General features: G+C 44.9%; 5 protein-coding genes across 9 annotated transcripts in view; 3 read left to right on the top strand and 2 right to left on the bottom strand.

The window, feature by feature from the left end:
- LOC125739605 (NACHT, LRR and PYD domains-containing protein 12-like) overlaps nt 1-19,563 on the top strand; it is a 728,681-nt gene that overhangs the window by 361,905 nt on the left and 347,213 nt on the right. The window lies entirely within an intron of this gene.
- LOC125739635 (E3 ubiquitin/ISG15 ligase TRIM25-like) overlaps nt 1-19,563 on the bottom strand; it is a 191,458-nt gene that overhangs the window by 100,458 nt on the left and 71,437 nt on the right. Inside the window, exon 5 of one of the 2 annotated variants that reach the window (XM_049009948.1) lies at nt 8,587-8,723. The exons of the other annotated variant lie outside the window; for it this stretch is intronic. The gene's annotated coding sequence lies outside the window, so the exon portion shown is untranslated. Of the gene's footprint in view, nt 1-8,586; nt 8,724-19,563 lie in introns of those variants that run through there. 2 annotated transcript variants of the gene reach the window in all.
- The window catches only part of LOC125739651 (stonustoxin subunit beta-like), a 147,930-nt gene that overhangs the window by 77,088 nt on the left and 51,279 nt on the right, over nt 1-19,563 (top strand). The window lies entirely within an intron of this gene.
- Nucleotides 1-19,563, top strand: part of LOC125739611 (NLR family CARD domain-containing protein 3-like) — a 155,028-nt gene that overhangs the window by 87,040 nt on the left and 48,425 nt on the right. The gene's annotated exons all lie outside the window — the stretch shown is intronic.
- The window catches only part of LOC125739628 (tripartite motif-containing protein 16-like), an 85,538-nt gene continuing 71,999 nt past the window's right edge, over nt 6,025-19,563 (bottom strand). Inside the window, exons 3-8 of one of the 2 annotated variants that reach the window (XM_049009934.1) lie at nt 15,125-15,259; nt 12,713-12,808; nt 10,138-10,371; nt 9,807-9,966; nt 9,377-9,436; nt 6,025-8,723 (exon numbers count right to left, since the gene is read on the bottom strand). In XM_049009934.1, the coding sequence (XP_048865891.1) occupies nt 8,209-8,723; nt 9,377-9,436; nt 9,807-9,966; nt 10,138-10,371; nt 12,713-12,808; nt 15,125-15,184 (1,125 nt within the window). In that variant the 5' untranslated portion in view covers nt 15,185-15,259 and the 3' untranslated portion in view covers nt 6,025-8,208. Of the gene's footprint in view, nt 8,724-9,376; nt 9,437-9,806; nt 9,967-10,137; nt 10,372-12,712; nt 12,809-15,124; nt 15,820-19,563 lie in introns of those variants that run through there. The other variant, XM_049009933.1, reaches the window with a different exon arrangement.

Raw genomic sequence — 19,563 nt, 5'->3', positions numbered from 1 at the left:
TGCGGTTGCTTCCGCTTTTAAGGTTTTCCAACTTTTACCGCGTGTAATCTGCCAGTGGATCGCGACGTGGAGTGTCCCGGACCGACGTGAGCCAGACCATCAACGGGATACTAAGTCACTACAATTGCTGCTGTTTTGCCCGGATGTTTTATGTTTTGTTTCATGTTTTAATTAGTTTTAAGTATTAATGTGTTTTATTGATTGGATGTAAATTGGGGGGTATCGTTGGGAAGGCTTGGTGCTAGGCGGTGAGGATCCGTGTCGGGCGATACCGCGCTGCGTGGTCGCGTTGCTTTCTTTTAGCCCACCCCTTGGGTGGATGTACGTGCGTCATGTACTGCGGGACCCTTTAGAGTGTTGTCTGACTGTACGCCTCCCATTCCCCTCCCGATAACAGCTGCCTGGTTTGGGTTTCCTCTTTTGTCGTGTGATTGGAGTGTTTTAAACATGATTTGATTTGTATTATTTGTGCTGTGATTTTGGTTTAGTAATTTGCTGTTTGGTTTCTTTGTGTTTTTATTTTTGGAGTGCGAATTAACAGCAGCCTAATAAAGGGAGTGTTTATGGTCTTCGCGTCTCCCCTATGGTGATCACGAATCTGTGTCCTTCTATATTGGAGTGGGTTTTGAACTCCGGTATTCTAATTCTCTGGGTGCAATTCCCAGAGTGGCGTAGTCGGGTTGTCCATTTCCGTATTCCCTCGCTACTTCCTCCCTCAGTAACGCCACACCTGCAAATTATTGTGATTTTGGTTTCTATTTTTAATTATTTTTCTTCTTATAGAGATAAATAACTTACATGATAAGTTCTCCTCATTTGCCTGTTTCCATTGTCCGCTTATCTGCTTGCTTCCTGCCTCCTCCATGTCCCCCTCCCCGGCCTCAAAAGCAAAAGTGGTTTGATCCTCCCTGTGAGCAAATCTATAGTGTAGATAATGTAGGCAGTCAGTGGCTTTCATGAGTCACAAAGTAATGTGTCTGTTTGTTACTATGAACCATTGTATTTAACTCCATCCATTCATTTTCCAAACCGCTTATCCTACTGGGTCGTGGGGGGTCTGGAGCCTATCCCGGAAGCAATGGGTATGAGGCAGGGAACAACCCAGGATGGGGGGCCAGCCCATCACAGAACACACTCACATACCAGTCACTCACACACGTACACCTATGGGCAATTTAGCAACTCCAATTAGCCTCAGCATGTTTTTGGACTATGGGGGGAAACCGGAGTACCCGGAGGAAACCCCACGACGACATGGGGAGAACATGCAAACTCCGCACACATGTGACCCAGGCGGACACTTGAACCCGGGCCGCAGAGGTGTGAGGCAACAGTGCTAACCACTGCACCACCATGCCGCCCCTGTATTTAACTCAAATTTTTTATATAACAGGCTTCATGACATTCCGTTTGTAAGTGCAACTTGTCCATGATTCAAACGTTCTTAACCTGGGAACTGCCTACAACTGATGATGTAGCTTTTATGTAAGATCTACGAAGCATATTTTGTGATAATGTAATACATTTCATCAGTTCAGCGATGTGCATAGACTTTTCTGTGTGGGTGTCAGACCACTAAATTGTCGGTCGGGGGCGGGGGAAGGTCCCCTCGATAAATTCTGCTGACTGGTAAATTTCCCTGCTTAGGATGGGGGCCATTTATCTGATCGTCAGTTATCATTTGCCCCCCCCACACACACCCTGCACATGCCCACATTACAAAGTCATCAATCCTTCATTAATTATTGATACAGGAATCTTCCATTTATGGTGTAAAGTTCCCGACCAATTCGTTCACAGTGAACGAGTCCCTTGGGTGAGTGGATGAAGACGAGTGTCTGTCATTCACCCACTGACTCACCAACTCCTTCAGCATGAAGTCAATGGCAAAGTTTCTCCAGTTTTAGAGTATAAGACGTCTCATTCCTAAGGTGGTGCCAGTGTGTGTGGCCGGCCGTCTTCCATGATTAGCTCATGTTGCTGTTTGTCTGTATTGTTATTTTTGCTGGAAATCTTTGCTCCTTACTGGTATGTGATGGACAAGCTGTTTACGATATTTGTTCTGCTATGAAATGCCGGATTATTTTTTAAAGAGAACTTTTATTGGTAAACAGTTATCAGCAGTTTTATATTACAGTTTTGAGGTGATTATGTTTGAATTGGACCACCTACATCTGGTATTTATTGCTGTGATCTACTGGCCAACAAATTATAATAAAGATTTTTATAACTTTCTGACTTATTTTATGGCAAAATATGACCAGGTTTTGAATGTGAGTGATTTTAAACATATTTGCTGCTCGCCTAAGTCACTAGTTAAAGACTTCCTGAATCTTACTGAATCTTTTGACCTGTAATAGGTCCAACTTAAGAACATGGCCGTACTTTAGACCTTGTACTATCATATGGTCTGTCTGTTTTTAATATGACGGTTCACAAGGCCGATTTCTCTGATCATTCCCCCATTCTGATCGATATTTATCTTCCATGTTCTGCCCCTAAGTCTTGTGCGGCTCCCAGTGTTTCCCACAGATGAAGCCTTCTACTGCTACCAAATTTGTAACTGTGTTTAATGATGCTGTTGGGCCGTGTTTAGAGAATATTCACTGTGCTGATATGGAGGAGCTAACTTCACGTTTGTACTCCACTTGCCAGGATATTTTAGATGTCACTGCCTCTCTTAAAGTTTGTCCTTCTAAGCCAAAAGGACAGAGTTCTTTCTATGGAAGCATGTGCATTTTAAAACAGTGATGTGTAAAGTGCAGAGGTGTAAAGTCACGGTTCACAGTTGAGTTCAGCATGTTGAGGAGTCTGACGGCTTGTGGGAAGGAGCTCTCTCGCAGTCTGGTCAATCGGGCTTTGATGCTGCGGTAGCGTCTGCCAGATGGGAGCAGCATGAAGAGTCCATATGAGGGGTGGGAGGAGTCCAGCACAATGCGGGAGGCCTTTCTGATGCAGCACTTGTGGAAGATCTCCTGCGGTGAGGGGAGAGACGTTACCAGCTGCTTTAACAATCCGCTGCAGGCTCTTCTGGTCAGCAGCACTGGCACTGCCGAACCAGACGGAAATGCAGCTGGTCAGGGCGCTTTCTATGGTGCCTCTGTAGAACACGGAGAAAACATGGGGCAGGAGCAACTTCGCACAGTAAAGAAGCAGCAGCCTGCATGGTCTTGTGCAGCATAGAAATGGCTGAGCGGGGTCACATGGCACAGAAGCAACAGGCCAAGCAGCTTCACACGGCACAGGAGGCTGAGCGGCTGAGTGCAGCACTTAAGCAGCAGGCTGAATTGTCCCTCAGAACTCAATATTCAGAGACATAGTGACCTTGTCCTCTGAGCCCATCATCTGCAGCCCGAGCCAATGTGACTCCACTGGGAACCAGGCTGATTTCCTCACCAGATGATGGACTCCCAGGGCTCTTCGAGTTCCTCCTGCTCTGATGATTCACGGATGAGCAGGTCTTCTATGTAGTAGCGGGTCACCGGAGCTGCAACCACGCAGAGTGTTCTGGAATCGTTTTATTTAACTTATTGTGTTTCCCAAAATACATGTCGTAAAATAGCCTCAAATAGTATGGAGTTTGCTGTAGGGCAGGACTGGTTTGCTCATTTTCACAAGTACAGGGTGCTGTGGTAGACTGGTAATGGTTATGTCTGCCCTAGTGTCTATTATAAAAGTTATCGTCTTCCCACATACAGCGAGATTCACCTGCCAAATGGACTCTGAATCGGGCCCCATTACACAGCCAAGGAAAAATGGTTCAGCCTCATTGACTAACATGTCCTGCACAGCCGCAGCTCTCACTGCTGGACTCTTACAGGCAACAGCGAAATGCCCTGTTTTGTTGCATTTCTGACATTGCTTGTTGTAAGCGGGACACAGACGTGGGGCCTGTGATCTACCACACTGTGAACCGGGTGTCTGTGGGCCTGTCTGTGTTTCCACTGGCCTTTTTCATTCAGCCTTACCTCCCCCCCCCCCCACTGTGCTGCTTGTCCCCTCTGGGCTGCTGCTGCACTGCCCTGATGTCTGTCATTATCATGCTGGGATTCTGTGTCTTTATCAACTTGGGCTGTCCTGCCATCTGCACGGCTTTGTCTAAGGTTGAGTCACTTCCCATTTGGAGCCTTAGTGCGATTTCCTGGTCGGCAATTCCAGTCACTACTCTGTCTCTTACCTGCTCTTCTTTCAGCCCAGCAGAGTCACAATGCTCTGTTAATTCATACAAGCTCCTGATGAACACATCCACTGATTCATTGTCTTCTGTACACTTTGGTGGAAACCTGCTCGTTCATGTATCATGTTTCTGCATGATATAAAGTGCACGTTCATGTATCATGTTCCTGCATGGTATAAATTGCTCATTCATGTATCATGTTCCTGCATGGTATAAAGTGCTCATTAATTTTTTTCATCACCTCTTCATAGTCATTAGCTTCAGTTGTCTCTGCAAATGTGAATGAACGAAAAACAGCCCCCACTTCTATTCCCATTGCATATGATAAGGAGTTAACTGGCATTAACTGGGACCCTCTTCCTTGTTCAGCTTAGTGCCGATACAGAATCGCAAAAAGCCACAGCAGCCACATCGCAGGCTGGCTGAAGTCAAAAGGCTCTGGAGCACTGAATTTTGAAATTTTTCGTATTCTTCATGTAGCCAGTCCTTTGGTGGGTAAAGATGACTTCTGATACAATGTCATGAGCACATATACACCAGAGTTGTCTGCCAACAAAAATCCATTTCACCTGCAACTCTGCTGCTCATTTCCCAACATTCCTGGCCCATCCCTGAGTGTATTCTGGGTACTGTAGTAACACCACAAGTATTTCACCACATATAACGATTGAACAACTGAACATACATCCATATACTAATTGATCGTCTATTGTGGGTTACTTGCAGTAAAGCTGAAAGATTTAGAAATCCTGGAAAGATCCTGAAAATTTATTTGATCTTATTCTTGATTGATTCTCTCTATTTGACTATCCCTGCCGGCCCCTGGAGGATGGGCTCCCCCTTTGAGTCTGGTCCCTCTCAAGGTTTCTTCCTTCTAGGGAGTTTTTCCTTGCCACTGTCACCTATGGTTTACTCACTGGGGGCTTTGGGTGGGGATGCTGTAAAGCGCTTTGAGACAATGTAATGTTGTGATAATGCGCTATATAAAAATAAATTTGTTGTTGTTGTTGTTATCTTAGGGTAGTGTCTATTTTGGAAAAATGGTTGAGGGATCAGTAAATCAGAGCTATAATTTACTTAATATTAATGTATCTAATAAGTTCAGCGAATGTCAATTGCTCTGCACAAAATTCAAATACTGTATTACGCCATAACATTTAATTTTATTGTTGAAGGATTCTCATGTTCGTGAGAATGACCAAAAATAAGCGTAGTAGGCTACCACCATGCGTTCATGTTAAACTTTAAAGAGTTTCTGCAGATTTCAACAAGGTTGTCCCTGTAAATGAAGTAATCCATTTTCCACGTTTTGCTTGGTGCCAAAATCATGAAGAGCTCCCCTATTCTTGGTTGATGAATTAATTATACTTCTTCCACAGCCACATCTTCTTCGCTGGGTTAAGTGCAGTAGTGTGTCTGCACTGATGAGAGGACTGTGGGATGATGAAGAGGCTTCCCCACCTTTCCTTGACTGTGTCTGACTTTAAGGACTTGCTCTGCACTTTCAGAAGACTACGGAGGTCTGCTCATGACGTTTAACAAAGTCTCCTCATCTGCTTTTACTAATTATGCTAATTTGTACCCACGATGCATAAGGCAATAAGCAGCCTATGCGGTAAAATGTGCCCACGTTTTAATATATCACAGGAACAAATGAATAAAATGTGACCACGATCTAACTAAAGCCAAGGAATTAATTAGTTAAACTTGCCCGTGCTTTAACTAAGACAAGGGAATGAATTAGTTCAGTGAAGCTCACTGGCTCTCAATAGTCTAAGTGCGGGGATCCATACATACTGCACTGCAAGTGCCCCTTGCTAATAACAATCGTTGTTAATAACAACGTGTTGGGTATAAACGTCCATCCACTTTATATAAGCATTTTATACAGTATAGCTCAGGGAGCCTATTGCAGGAAGCATGGGGCACAGTTTTACATATTATGTTGTAATAACTTACAGGCCAAGGTACTGTATCGTGGTGGCAGGAAGCAGACGAGGCAGCCTTATTGCAATAGGAGCACAAACCCCAAACATCAACCCATTCACCCTCTGCTGGCTCGTGCTGACTGTCCTGACCGCCCCAACAATACATGGGTGGGCACAGGCTCACATTATATACAACACATGACATTTATCAATACAGCAGATGCTGCAACACAATAACACAAAGCATGTTAACACACAACTGTTTAAATTAACACACTCAAGGCTTGCAAGTACGCCGGGAAATGGAAATGGGCTATGTTACGTGGAGGCATTTTCCCAGCATTACACATCCCCTCCCCAAAGGTCAATCGTCCCAGAAACCACCACACCCAACCCCCACCTCAACACTGGAACAAGTCCAAAAGTTCTGGTGGCAGCCACTGGTGCACCATCTCCGATGATGAGGGGAACCATCCGCTCACGAGTGCTGGTGAGGCTGAGGAGACCAGGAGGCTGGCCGATGCTGGACTGCTGGCAGGTGCTGACATTGTAGGTCCTCCCAGGCACCAGCCCTTTGTCTTACTAGGCTTGGTGGGAACCTGCTGACCCTCCTGCTCCCCCGATCAGGTGGCCTCACACAGTCCATCCAGGTCCCATTGGCACTGGCCGCGCTGCTCCTGGTCCTGCTCATCTTGCTCCTGCAGGCTGTCCAGCTCACGGCGTTCCTGAGCTGGCTGGGCCTCAAAACTGCAACACGTCTCCTTCTATCCGAATTGCGCCACTTCTGCTTACTCATCCTGCTGCTTCTGGCGGTCGGAGTCACACGCCCTGCAGTTGACGCACTTATCGTGCGGATCCTGCTACTCCTGTTCTTTGGATTCACACAGCTGCTCCAAGTTCTGTGGGTACTGGCATTCCCGCGGCGCTCCCGGGCCAGCTGGGCCTCCAAGGTGTGGCAGCGAGTAACACTGCCTCTGCCTGCTACCTCTGGTGGTGGCACATGCAGCAGGGGCTGCAATGTGGCTTCTCACAGCTAGTGTACTGTGAGACCTCGCTGGCTGGCTGGTAAGCAGTCGGAGGGTCCAGAAGATCCCACTTTTTCTCCAGTAGTTGCCCGGCTGGTTAGCAGGAATGGCTTAAAGGTGCACTACACAGGATCAGGGTGCATCAAGGGATGTGAGCCACTGTCTCACTGAGCCACTCTCAGCTGGTCTCCCGGTGGCTCTGTTGTGAGCTTCTTGGCAGAGGTACGCCCGGTGTCCCTTCTCCTCACAGCATCAGCAAACTAGCCTCTTGCTGGGGAGCTTGCGGTTCCTCACTGTCTTATTGCCGCCATCGTCCCCCAAGCAGCACTTCACAGCCGCCTTCAGGTCTGCCAGGCTGAAGCAGGCTTGCCAAACAATTTTGAGAAGTGTGTGTGTTCCAGTAGCACCAGCGGGGCTGCTTTGGCATCCCACATCCGACACCAGTGTTTGTCACAATGAGAACAAACACCAAGTACAAACACCAACCACTCACTCTGCTGACTAGTGCTGGCAACCCTGACCACCCCAACAACACATGGTGAGCACAGTCACTCACTATATACACACATAACATTTATCACTACAGCAGACGCTGCAGCACCATAACACAATACATGCTAATTATATACAACTATTTACAATAACACACACAAGGTTAGTGAGCACGCTATGCGGAGACGTCTCAACAGGGCTACAGTATATTTAAATAATGGCAATATGGAGAATGAAAGTCAGGGTAAGGAAACAGTGTAAACTACTGCAAAGTTATGATTTATTTTTTGGTTTTCCAAATTCTAACTGGTTAAAATCCATGATCTGCATAAGTTAGGGATTATCTGCATTAATGTAATCATTGTTAATAATTTATACTGGTACTTCACATGCCAAAAGCATCGCTATTACTGAATTTATGCAGATTTTTATCTCGCTAAAAATATAAATTACTATTTACATATACCTGTGACAAAAACAAGGCTGTTCCATCCAGGATGTTCCCAGTGCTGGCCAGCAGTCATGTTTTCTAATGTTAGTTGTTTAGTTAATTTTATAGGATACAATTAACAGACTGTTAACGTAATCAGCACAATTTGGCTGTACTGCTGCAAAGATAAAATGCAGGATAGAGAGGCTCAGTGAACGTGGTCTGGACCCTGTGCAGGAGGGTCACTGTGTCAGAGACGCTGTAGAAGGACAGAGTTCCTGCCCCCTGATCCAGGTACACTCCTATCCTGGGGGAGGGGGGGGCAGATATTGCAGTTTGCACATTATTGTGCCAGAATGAGTAACTGGAGCTTGAGCAGTACAAACACCAGGACTTGTCATTGCATCCAAGCCTGCTGTTGTCACCCCATCCCTTCCTGCTGATCCCTTTGTATGTGACAGCTATTCCAACCCATCCCCCGCTCCACTCAACCTCCCAGTAGCAGCACCCAGTCAGACCCTCTGTACACAGCACTTGGAGGCGTGAGTCAAACCTCTCCTGGTGACCAGGATATGACTGTGTCTCTCTCTTCCATGTCACCACTCTGTTCCCCTCAGACAGATGAAGTTCTTCGTTTGCTGTGTTGGGGTCCAGAGTGAGCTGACAGGAATCTGATGGAGGAGAAGATCAGAAGGTGAAGGTTTGGTCTCATTCACTCCTCACATAACAAAAAAGTGCCCACTTCTGTTTAATGTTTTAATACTTTGAAATGTACAGCTAAATTCTATTTTAATTTTCAATAAAGATCCATCTATCCATTTTCTGTAAGCGCTTGTCCTATTCAGGGTCACGGGGGTCCGGAGCCCATCCCAGAGGCTATGGGTGCTGGGTAGGAAACAACCCAGGACTTGGATTTCTGCCCATTGCAGCTCATAGGTATAATTTTTAGAAAGGATTTTATGTGAGGATATTGTGTTGTATGATTTCTTGTACTGAACAGAACATACATTTTAGAGCAATTTATTTATGTAACCACTGAAAAAGACAAAAAAAAGTGTAATATTCTCAACATGGATGCCTCATTATGAGCAAAATAATACTAAACATCAGCTGTTGTATTGCAAACAAATTTAAAGGCTCCTGACATAACAGCTCATGTAAATGTGAAAGACCAGGAGGCAGCGGGACAGAGAAAGAGAAACTACACTAGCAGAAGGAAATGAAACACAATAAAACACAATAAAACACAATAAAACACAATAAAACACAATAAAACACACTCCACCTCATACAGGGAGAGAGAAGCGTGTGTGAACAGACTCACATTGTAAGAATTCTGCTCTGGTCATGGGCACTAATACTGGTAGGACGGCGTCTTTAGTAACTAGAAGGAGACAGAGAGAAACAGGGATGTGAGTAAAAGGAATTTACTTGTGGGAGATGGACGTCACTCACTGTGGAGACACCAGCAGTAGGGTATTATCATTATGAGGAACAATAACAGGCATTTTCACAAACTGCAAATGATTGTTACACATAATACAGGTTTGTTCATTGTATAATTTAGAAGAAACATGATTCATGTGATCTGGGTTTTGCAGCCTGTAGAATGTGGAGCTCTTCCACTGGTTTTTAAAGAGTTTTAAACTTTTTGAAAACTGAATCGGATTTGGTCACACAAATGTGAGGCTGACTGTACTGCACACTCTCTCTGCATGGTCTGTGTTAACAATGTATTTATTTACTGTACTAACCTGCATGATGGATCTCTGTAGTTTTCTTTTTGCAAACATTCTCCAGTTGATCCTTCAGTTCAGAGACCACAGTCCACACATTCTCCAAAGAGCAGCGTGAAGAGACTGAGATTTTGGGTTCAAATCCAGCTTCTGGGCTGACAGGAAGACCCTGGCACCTCTACAGACACATAGTCTGATTAAACAACTTTGTCAAAACAAATGTGTATTGTAATCAAATGAACAAGACCATTAACATCTGACAAATGACAGACTAGGTGATATACAAATGAAAAAATACACTCATTTGAATACTCTGATGTTCATATTGTCAAAGTAGCTGTTCTGTTACCTGTAAGAAATGGATGTGATCCTCTGTGTGTGAAAGCTGCTCCAGCTCAGAGTGTCTCCTCTTCAGTTCATCAATCTCCTGCTTCAGTCTCTCCATGTCTCTCTTAGCCTGACTCACTACAGCCTTCTCCTGATCTCTGATCAGCTTTTTCACCTCAGAGCGTCTTCTCTCAATGGAGTGGATCATCTCAGTGAAGATCCTCTCACTGTCCTCCACTGCTGACTGTGCTGAGCTCTGTTGGTGACACAGGGAGCAGAGGACGGTAAATTACAATTGGCCCCTTTTGAGACTCCAGAGTGCCTCATTGTACAATAGTGATGTGAGCCAACAGGAGGTATAAAAACAGCACAGGGCTGGGGTTTGGAGCGTCACGTATCCAAGATGGCATCAGAGCCAATTCCTGAGGCGGCCTCTCCTAGCATCGTGACAAAAGTATCTTTGTTTTATCTTTGTAATGAATTAACTCTCACATTCACAAGAAACATGTATATGATCATCAATTCCTCCTGAACATCAGCAACCAGAACCACTGCTATGAGAAACACTGGGGAGAGAGCTGAGTGTCCTCAGAGAACTTGGTCTGCTACACCCAACAAGCCCAAACACGCCAAAACGGCCCCTCTCAACCAGGTACACTCAATAAGTTTTACACACATTCTGAGGCCTCTAATAACAGGAAAGTGCAGAAATTGACTCCAACACCCAGCGAATAAGTATTACAATTGTCCACAGGCAAGGAGAAGAGAGCCTTCTGTAATGTCAAGCCCGAAAGGCTACTGGTTCTGATAACATACCTGGATGTGTTCTTAAGGACTGTGCAGAACAGCTGAAGGTCTTCACTGACATCTTCAACATCTCCCTCAACCAGCCAGTAGTGCCACCTGCCCCCAGAGTACAACCATCATACCTGAGCCTAAGAAACCCCACTCAACCTGCATGAATGACCTCTGTCCTGTTGCTCTCACTCCGATTGTGACAAAGTCTTTTGAGTGTTAGGTCATGCAACACATTAAAGCCTGCCTCCCCACAGTCCTAGAGCACTAACATGCATATAGAGTGAACCGCTCCACAATTGATGCAATATCCACTACCCTCCTCCACCACTCTAACCCTGAAACATCTGGAAAACTGGGATAATTACGCCAGACTGCTCTTCATTGTCTTCAGCTCAATCTTCAACACCATCATACCACAGCAACTCATGGAGAATCTGAGGTCACTGAAGGTAGACACTGGAACCTGTACCTGGATCTTGGGCTTCCTGACACAAATGCAGCAAACAATCAGAGTCTCAGTGAGTACAGGCTCACCCTAGGGCTGAGTTCTGAGCCCCCTACTGTTACCCTGCTAACCCACGACTGTACTGCCAAATTCAGCAACAACCACATCATCAAGTTCACGGATGATACCACAGTTGTGGGTCTCATCAGCAAATGTGAGGAGTCAGCATACAGGATTGAGGTGGAGCAGATGACAGCATGGTGCAACCACCACAACCTCCTCCTGAACATTGACAAGACCAAGGAAATGGTCATAGACCATAGGAAGGGCCATACAGAACACCACCCCTTGCTAACCATATAAATGTCATGGCCATGGAGAGGGTCGTAGAACCTCTGGCATCATGACAGACCCTGACCTCCCCTCCTACACAGCCTGTTCTCCTTCCTGCCATTGGGGAAAAGGTACAGGAGTATCCAACCCAGGACCAGAAAGTTTTACAGCTCCCTACCCCAGGCTGCGACGACCATGAACACTCTTGCCCCCCAGTGAACCACTGAACCTCCCCCACAGTACCAGACACTAGTGCAATCTTCCACTTGCACTTTTCATATTCAATTGCACTTCTGTATAGATAAAAGACAGTTTTTAAATTTAACAGTACATGCTGCTACATCTTTAAACGCGCTGTGAAAGGTATGCTGTTAAAAGACCTTTCATGCTGCTACTCCCTCCCAGTGCACCATGGGTCACCATGACTACAGGTTGTATGTTTTGTGAGTATTGTGTACGTAGGTTCTATGTTGTTTTCCAATGTTCCCTTAGTTTTTTTAACATATCTATTTATGCCATTGCTCTAGGTGGAACGATAATTCATTCTTGATTGTACGAAAGTGCATGAAAAAATGACAATAAAGGAAATCTGGAATCTGGATGCCTCAGGTACTGAAACCCAGCCAGCACTGATTGGAAATGATCACTCATTAAGCTCATACACTGTCAGCTGCAGGGATTTGGCAGAGACTGGTGGCTGTGTGGGGCAGGTTGGTTGTCACCATTAAGTCTCAGTTTAATAAATTACGTTTTGGTGTATTAATGATTCCAAATGTATGGGCTAACCGTTGTAACCCCAGGTTAGTGAAGCCCTGCTATATGGCACATTTACATTTACATTTATGATATTTGCTGAAAGTGGCACCTTTGTCCCATCAGTCCTTTGACCCAGAGTAGCTCCCATTGACCTTAATATGATTCATCCCCAAAAGTCTATAAAACTATGATCTGTTGACTCTGGGAGTCTTGATTCAAAATGATTACAGACCAGCTGTTTTCTTCTCCTCAGGTTCATACTCACTGTGATTGAGCCCACAGCCTCTCTCAGCTCCTGCAGCTCCTTCTCTCTCATCTGGATTCTCTGCTGAAGTTTCTTCTGCGTATCTCCCATTTGTTTCTATATGTAGCAAAAAGATGACTAAACAAGTTTCTTATATTAAGAGGAGTTCACTGAAAAGTTCAAGCACCGATTTGAACCAAAATCAAACCGGCGGTACCCAAGGATTCTCTGAAGAAGAATTAGTATTAAGGGAATCCAGTCTTCATCTCAGATCAGTGAATAGCATCCATGTCACAGACATACAGCGAAACCGGAAGAACCAGGACTCTAACGACTCCACTCTGCACAGCACTCACAATGGCAGTATACAGGCCGGCCATGACGTCCTGCAAATTCAGGGGGATCCCATGAAATCTCAGGATGTCCCAGAGGGCAGCTTGATCAACTGAGCATATGGATTATGAAAATCGACAAAGGCTGCAAAAAAACTCTGCCAATATTTGCATTTGCACTCGATAAGAACCCTCAATGCCAGGATGTGGTCAGTGGTAGACTTCTTAGGCATTAAACCAGACTGCTCCGGTTGCTGGTAGGTGAGCAAGTGATCCTATTGAGGATGACCCTAGCATGGACCATACCCAATACTGAGAGCAATATTATAATTTGTAGTCGACCATCCAACAGTATCCCTTTCCAACAAGGGAACATTTCCAAAAAGTCCCGTTTTCCAGTCAGTTGGGAAGACGCCTGTCTCCCAGATGGAAGCAAAGATTTATTGCAATGCCAAGAGAACTGCCTTACCACCAGCCTGGAGAAGTTCACCCCGGATACCATAGATCCCTGCGGCCTTCTCTACCACCAGGTAGTTCACCACCTTTGTGGTGTCAGGAAGGTCTCAGGTGGTTCATAGCTAATCCGATCTGCTCAAAGTGGGTCACAACTGCAGTGTCATTCTTAAGGTCTCAGGTGGTTCATAGCTAATCCGATCTGCTCACAGTGGGTCACAACTGCAGTGTCATTCTTAAGGACTGTGTCATCACCTGTCCTGACTCTCTGAGGAACAGATTTGGATGTGTGTACTGTTTCAGCTCCTCTGTAAGCAAGAAGTGGGTATAGATAGTGTGACCATAAATGGTGTGTCACTTGATCACTGATTCCACTAACAGACACATCCTTATCTATTCTAAGAGCCCTCACAGCCATCCTTCTCAGTTTCTGGTACAGAATGGAGTTACCATCAAGCTGTGCACAGCGACTCCTCTTGATAATATGCAGGATGCCCTGGGAGATGAAGCACCTCCTTCTGGAAACACTGAAAAAAATCAAAACAACCCTCAGCAACCTACACGGTCTTGTCACAGAAGGTCTCCCACATCACAATAGAATTAGTAGTTGCAACAAAGTCTGTATGTTCCTCATATAAACTGCTTGCAGACCCATTAGAAACAGCCTGATCTTCGAATCTCCAGATCCAACCTCATTCTCCAGATCCAACCTGATCTCCAGATCCAACCTCATTCTCCAGATCCAACCTGATCTCCAGATCCAACCTCATTCTCCAGATCCAACCTGGTCTCCAGATCCAACCTCATTCTTCTAGTAGGTGGTAGCCTGCTTGACCTAAGTTGAATCTTCAGAGTAGCAACAGGAAGTCTGTGGTCATTATTCACAAACTTGGCACTTCCATAGACTCTGCAGTTATGTAGGAGCCACCAGCATCAATGTATGAGCATGTGATCAATCTCATTTAAATATATTTCATTTAAATACTGCCCATCTATGTCTGCCACTGAAATGCAGAGTTCATGAAGTTTCACAGCAGGGGAAGATGGTCATAATACCGGTGAGACAAGAATCCTATCAGTGTGCTCTGAAAGCAGAATAAGATGGTCATCATACTGGAGAGACAAGAATTCTATCCATGTAGAAAAACAATCAGAGAAAGACAAGAAGACTGATAGTAGAGATGAGATGTTCCCTGTACCTACTCTAAGGTGCTGACTCAGCACCGCACCAGTTACAAACCACAAGACCCGACCCATTGGCTCTCCAAGCTGTCGACTTTTCCAACAATCACACCTTATCTAAAATCTCTTAGCCCACACATTTTATCCATTCAAGTACTCATCCAAACAGTAGGTGAATCTCTTGATTCAGTTTCAGCTGCATGATTTGCTGTTTGAAGGAATTTTCAGTAGAAACTTTTTACACTTTGGAGTAACAGGTTGATATGGTTTTGCTCCATTGGGAACACAGCCACTGGTGAAGGTGAAGTAGTTAATACTTCATCTTAATCAAAGGAATTTTTTAAGTAATGTGTTTTTTTCCTTTTGCGTTACCTAACCAGACTTGTTCTCCTTGTCTTCAAAGCAGTCATGCTCATTATTATCTCATATACAATTCATAATTATATAAGAGCATTTCCAGTCTGACCTGTTTCTCTGCCCTTCCGGTAGCAGCTGAGATGGTATCATGGCCTCTGTGTTCATCCATCACACACAGCAGACAGACACACTGCTGGTCGGTACGGCAGTAGACCTCCAGGGGTTTGTCATGGTGGGAACAGACCTTGTCCTGCAGACGTCCAGTGGCATCAGTCAGCTTGTGCTTCTTAAAAGCTGGAGACTCATAGTGAGGCTGGAGGTGAGTTTCACAGTAAGAGGCCAGACACACCAGGCAGGACTTGACAGCTTTGTGTTTTCTCCCAGTACAAAAATCACACTCCACATCTCCAGGTCCAGCATAATGGTCAGTGGGAGTAGATGCTTGTAGTCCAGTCTTCTTCAGTTTCTCCACCACTTCAGCCAGTATGGTGTTTCTGCCCAGAACAGGTCTGGGTGTGAAGGTCTGTCTGCACTGGGGGCAGCTGTAAACTCCAACATGATCCTTCTGATCCCAGCAGCTCTTAATGCAGCTCATACAGTAACTGTGTCCACAGGGAATAGCCACTGGATCCTTCAGTAGATCCAGACAGATTGGACAGCTGAACTCATTCTGATCAACTGCAATACTGGCTTCTGCCATTTTCAATTGCATTAATTTTTATTTTCATTTGCAGTTCTTTTTATATGTGAGAGTGGGAGGAACTTCCTGCTTCTCAGGCTGCAGTAGGTGTGGTTTGGACTGAGGTCAGACTGAGAAGAGCAGACTGGGCATATCATTTATTCTCCAAACAATTTATAAACCTACACTTGATGTAGTATATAAAAATTGGTAAGAATGCAAAAAGGTAAAAATATAGAACAGAAAATAAAACATACAGTGAATGAATCTTTGATTCAGTTTAGATGCTTGTCTTTTGTTTGTTTATTTTTTTCTCCAGATGAAGCAGATTTATAGCAAAAAGCTGATGGGATTTGAAGCTATCAAGTGGTATCAGGTGTAACATACAGGCATGTGCAATGACAGACTGTGTCAGGTTTAGATAGAATCTAAGCTTTTATTAATAATAATAATAATAATAATAATAATAATAATAATAATAATACCTTTATTTGTAAAAACTTTTCAAGCCAAGTGGTACAAAGTGCTTTACTTCATAATAAAAAGAAAACAGAAAACATTATAAAAGAAAACAAAGAGAGTAGAAATCAGAATAAAACGGTACTAAAAGAAAAAGGACTTTGCAAATATAAAGCACTGACAACAAAATAAGAAGACAACCATAAAATACGAACCATGAAATCCTGAATGATAAAAAAGAGTTTTTACTCACGACTTAAAAATGGCTACCTAATGCTTAGTGGTAAAATGTTCCAAAGTCTAAGAGCCAACACAGAAAAGGCCTCATCATCTTTCGTCTTTATTCTACACCTTGGAAATGCAATAAAACATGTATGACTAGATCGGCCATGGACCGCTCCGAGGAAGCCCCTATGACGTCATGTGGGACTTCCCTTCCACGCCCTTGGCGTATCCCGAGAAGGGAGTCTAGCAGCAGCTGAAATGCTCCCTCCTCGCCTGCCCCGGGAACCGGTAGGACCGGTAACTGCACACCTCCCTCTGTCAGCTGAGTTTCATTGGGGTTACTGAACAATCATATTTATTCACGTCTGGCACACCAGCCAGACACGAGATCTTCTGCATTCTATTGCGAGTTTGAGCAGTTCTGTCCCTTTATACGCTTTACCTGTCTGTACCTCCGCCTGCCCGTTTCCCTGACCCTGTTCTGCCTTTCCGATGACGAATCTAGCCCAGCCCTCTGAGTACTGACGAAGATCACCTGAACACCCGCCTATCCCCAGATCCCGAGCCCTACCCTGTCCCTTGATTGCTGATGATGATCGCCCAACAGCTGCCCGTAACTCGAACATGATTCTTGGATTTTGGTTTTCTGTCTGGATTGCAAGCAGGATATTAACGCCCTTTCACCTGCCTGCTTCACAGCAGTGTCCTCCTTATTTACACGACCCCCTCCGTGACAAAATCTGTATCTTTACAGAAAAGTAATGCTCTAACTTTCACAATATTTCTCAGTTGATAAAAGTTACACTGTACCAGTTTATTAACATAAGGGTTAATCTCGCTTTATGTCAATCAGTTAGTTGTTTCCCTTCCACGTTGTTTCACTAAGGTGGACGAGTATAACTAAAGTGCAAATTACTGTGAAGAGAGAAGTTAGTGGATGATCGAATCTAAGGGGAAACGACTGTTATAAGAGGAAATGTATGTTCTTTAAATTGCAATGTGTTTGGGCATGATTGTTACTGAAACCAACCAGTCAAGCATTAAATGTAATGTGATATTGTGACATTAAGTGTAAAGGAGAATTAGAAAAATGTTTCATGAAGACCAGAAACAGAGTTTATTGTCTCCTTTGTCACCCTGTTGAACAAGTTTTATTCTAGTAACACAGACTGGGAAATCGGGACGCGCTAAATACGACCCATGACAAAAAAGTTTTCAAAATCAGATTTCAGTTTGCAGTCCATTCAGTTTGAGGTCTTTTTCACGTTCTGAGTCTGTTTCAGAGAATCTCTTTAGGACATTTACATCAAGAGATATAGGAGCAGGGCCTTCAGGATCATGAAGGACACATCCCACCCCAACAACAGCCTGTTTTAGGTTCTGAAATCAGGAGAGAGACTCAGGAATATCTGGGCCAGGACTGAGAGGCTTAGGAGGAGTTCCTACCCCTAGGCCATAAGGCTTCTGAACCTGGACATACTACTGCACCTCACACCCTGATGTACATTGTGCTCTTATACCCCCAAGCCATAAGGCTTCTGAACCTGGACATGCCACTGCACCTCACACCCTGATGTACACTGTGCTCTTATACCCCCAGGCCATAAGGCTTCTGACCCTGGACATGCAACTGCACCTCATACCCTGATGTTCATTGTGCTCTTGTACCCCCAGGCCATAAGGCTTTTGAACCTGGACATGCCACTGCACCTCACACCCTGATGTACACTGTGCTCTTATACCCCCAGGCCATAAGGCTTCTGAACCTGGACATGCAACTGCACCTCATACCCTGATGTTCATTGTGCTCTTGTACCCCCAGGCCATAAGGCTTCTGAACCTGGACATGTCACTGCACCTCACACCCTGATGTACACTGTGCTCTTATACCCCCAGGCCATAAGGCTTCTGAACCTGGACATGCCACTGCACCTCACACCCTGACGTACATTGTGCTCTTGTACCCCCTGGCCATAAGGCTTCTGAACCTGGACATGCCACTGCACCTCACACCCCGATGTACATTGTGCTCTTATACCCCCAGGCCATAAGGCTTCTGAACCTGGACATGCCACTGCACCTCACACCCTGACGTACATTGTGCTCTTGTACCCCCAGGCCATAAGGCTTCTGAACCTGGACATGCCACTGCACCTCACACCCTGATGTACACTGTGCTCTTATACCCCCAGGCCATAAGGCTTCTGAACCTGGACATGCAACTGCACCTCATACCCTGATGTTCATTGTGCTCTTGTACCCCCAGGCCATAAGGCTTCTGAACCTGGACATGTCACTGCACCTCACACCCTGATGTACACTGTGCTCTTATACCCCCAGGCCATAAGGCTTCTGAACCTGGACATGCCACTGCACCTCACACCCTGATGTACATTGTGCTCTAGTACCCCCAGGCCATAAGGCTTCTGAACCTGGACATGCCACTGCACCTCACACCCTGATGTACACTGTGCTCTTGTACCCCTCACCATATCCGCACTGTAACACTGGTCACTTTTTTATGTTTGTGTTACTGTTCATTTTGAACATACTTCTCTGCTTTCATTTTAGCTTTATGCACTTTAACTGTAGCTTAATTGGATTTTAACTTGCACAGTCTACAAAAGAGCGGTTCAGGATGCATTTCACTGCGTGTTGTACTTTGTATGACTATGTATGTGACAATTGAAGAATCTTGAATCTTGAATCAGTTGCATTCAGCTGAATGTACCACCTTCTGCAGAGCTTCACGGTCCAGGGCAGAGCAGCTACCGAACCAGGCTGTGATTCCCATGGTGAGCATGGTCTCTAACACTCCCCAGTAGGGGGCTCTAAGGATGGCTGGTGAGCTTTTTAACCTCATTCGCTGCCTTAAATGGTAAAGCTGATTACTGGCTCTAGATATCTGGGTTTGTATACTATCTGACCGGGTGAGATCATCAGAAATACTGGCGCCGAGATATCAAAAGATGTTCACCCTATTAACTGGGACCCCTTTTATGTTGGGAGGGTTATATACAGCGGCTGCTTATGTCCACCACCATCACCTTATTCTTACAGGTGTTATGTGAGAGTCAGTTAGTGTCAGACTGTCCATCTCATCCAGGTAGGCATTCTTCTGTTTATTGGAGAATAGGCAATCAATACTGTGTTGTTATGTGTACAATGAATACAGGCTTAAAACA

This window comes from Brienomyrus brachyistius, chromosome 4 (genome assembly GCF_023856365.1).
Source record: "Brienomyrus brachyistius isolate T26 chromosome 4, BBRACH_0.4, whole genome shotgun sequence".
NCBI classification, from domain to species: domain Eukaryota; kingdom Metazoa; phylum Chordata; class Actinopteri; order Osteoglossiformes; family Mormyridae; genus Brienomyrus; species Brienomyrus brachyistius.
Note: the sequence above shows the minus strand (reverse complement) of the source record. Positions and strands in the feature narration are given on the sequence as shown.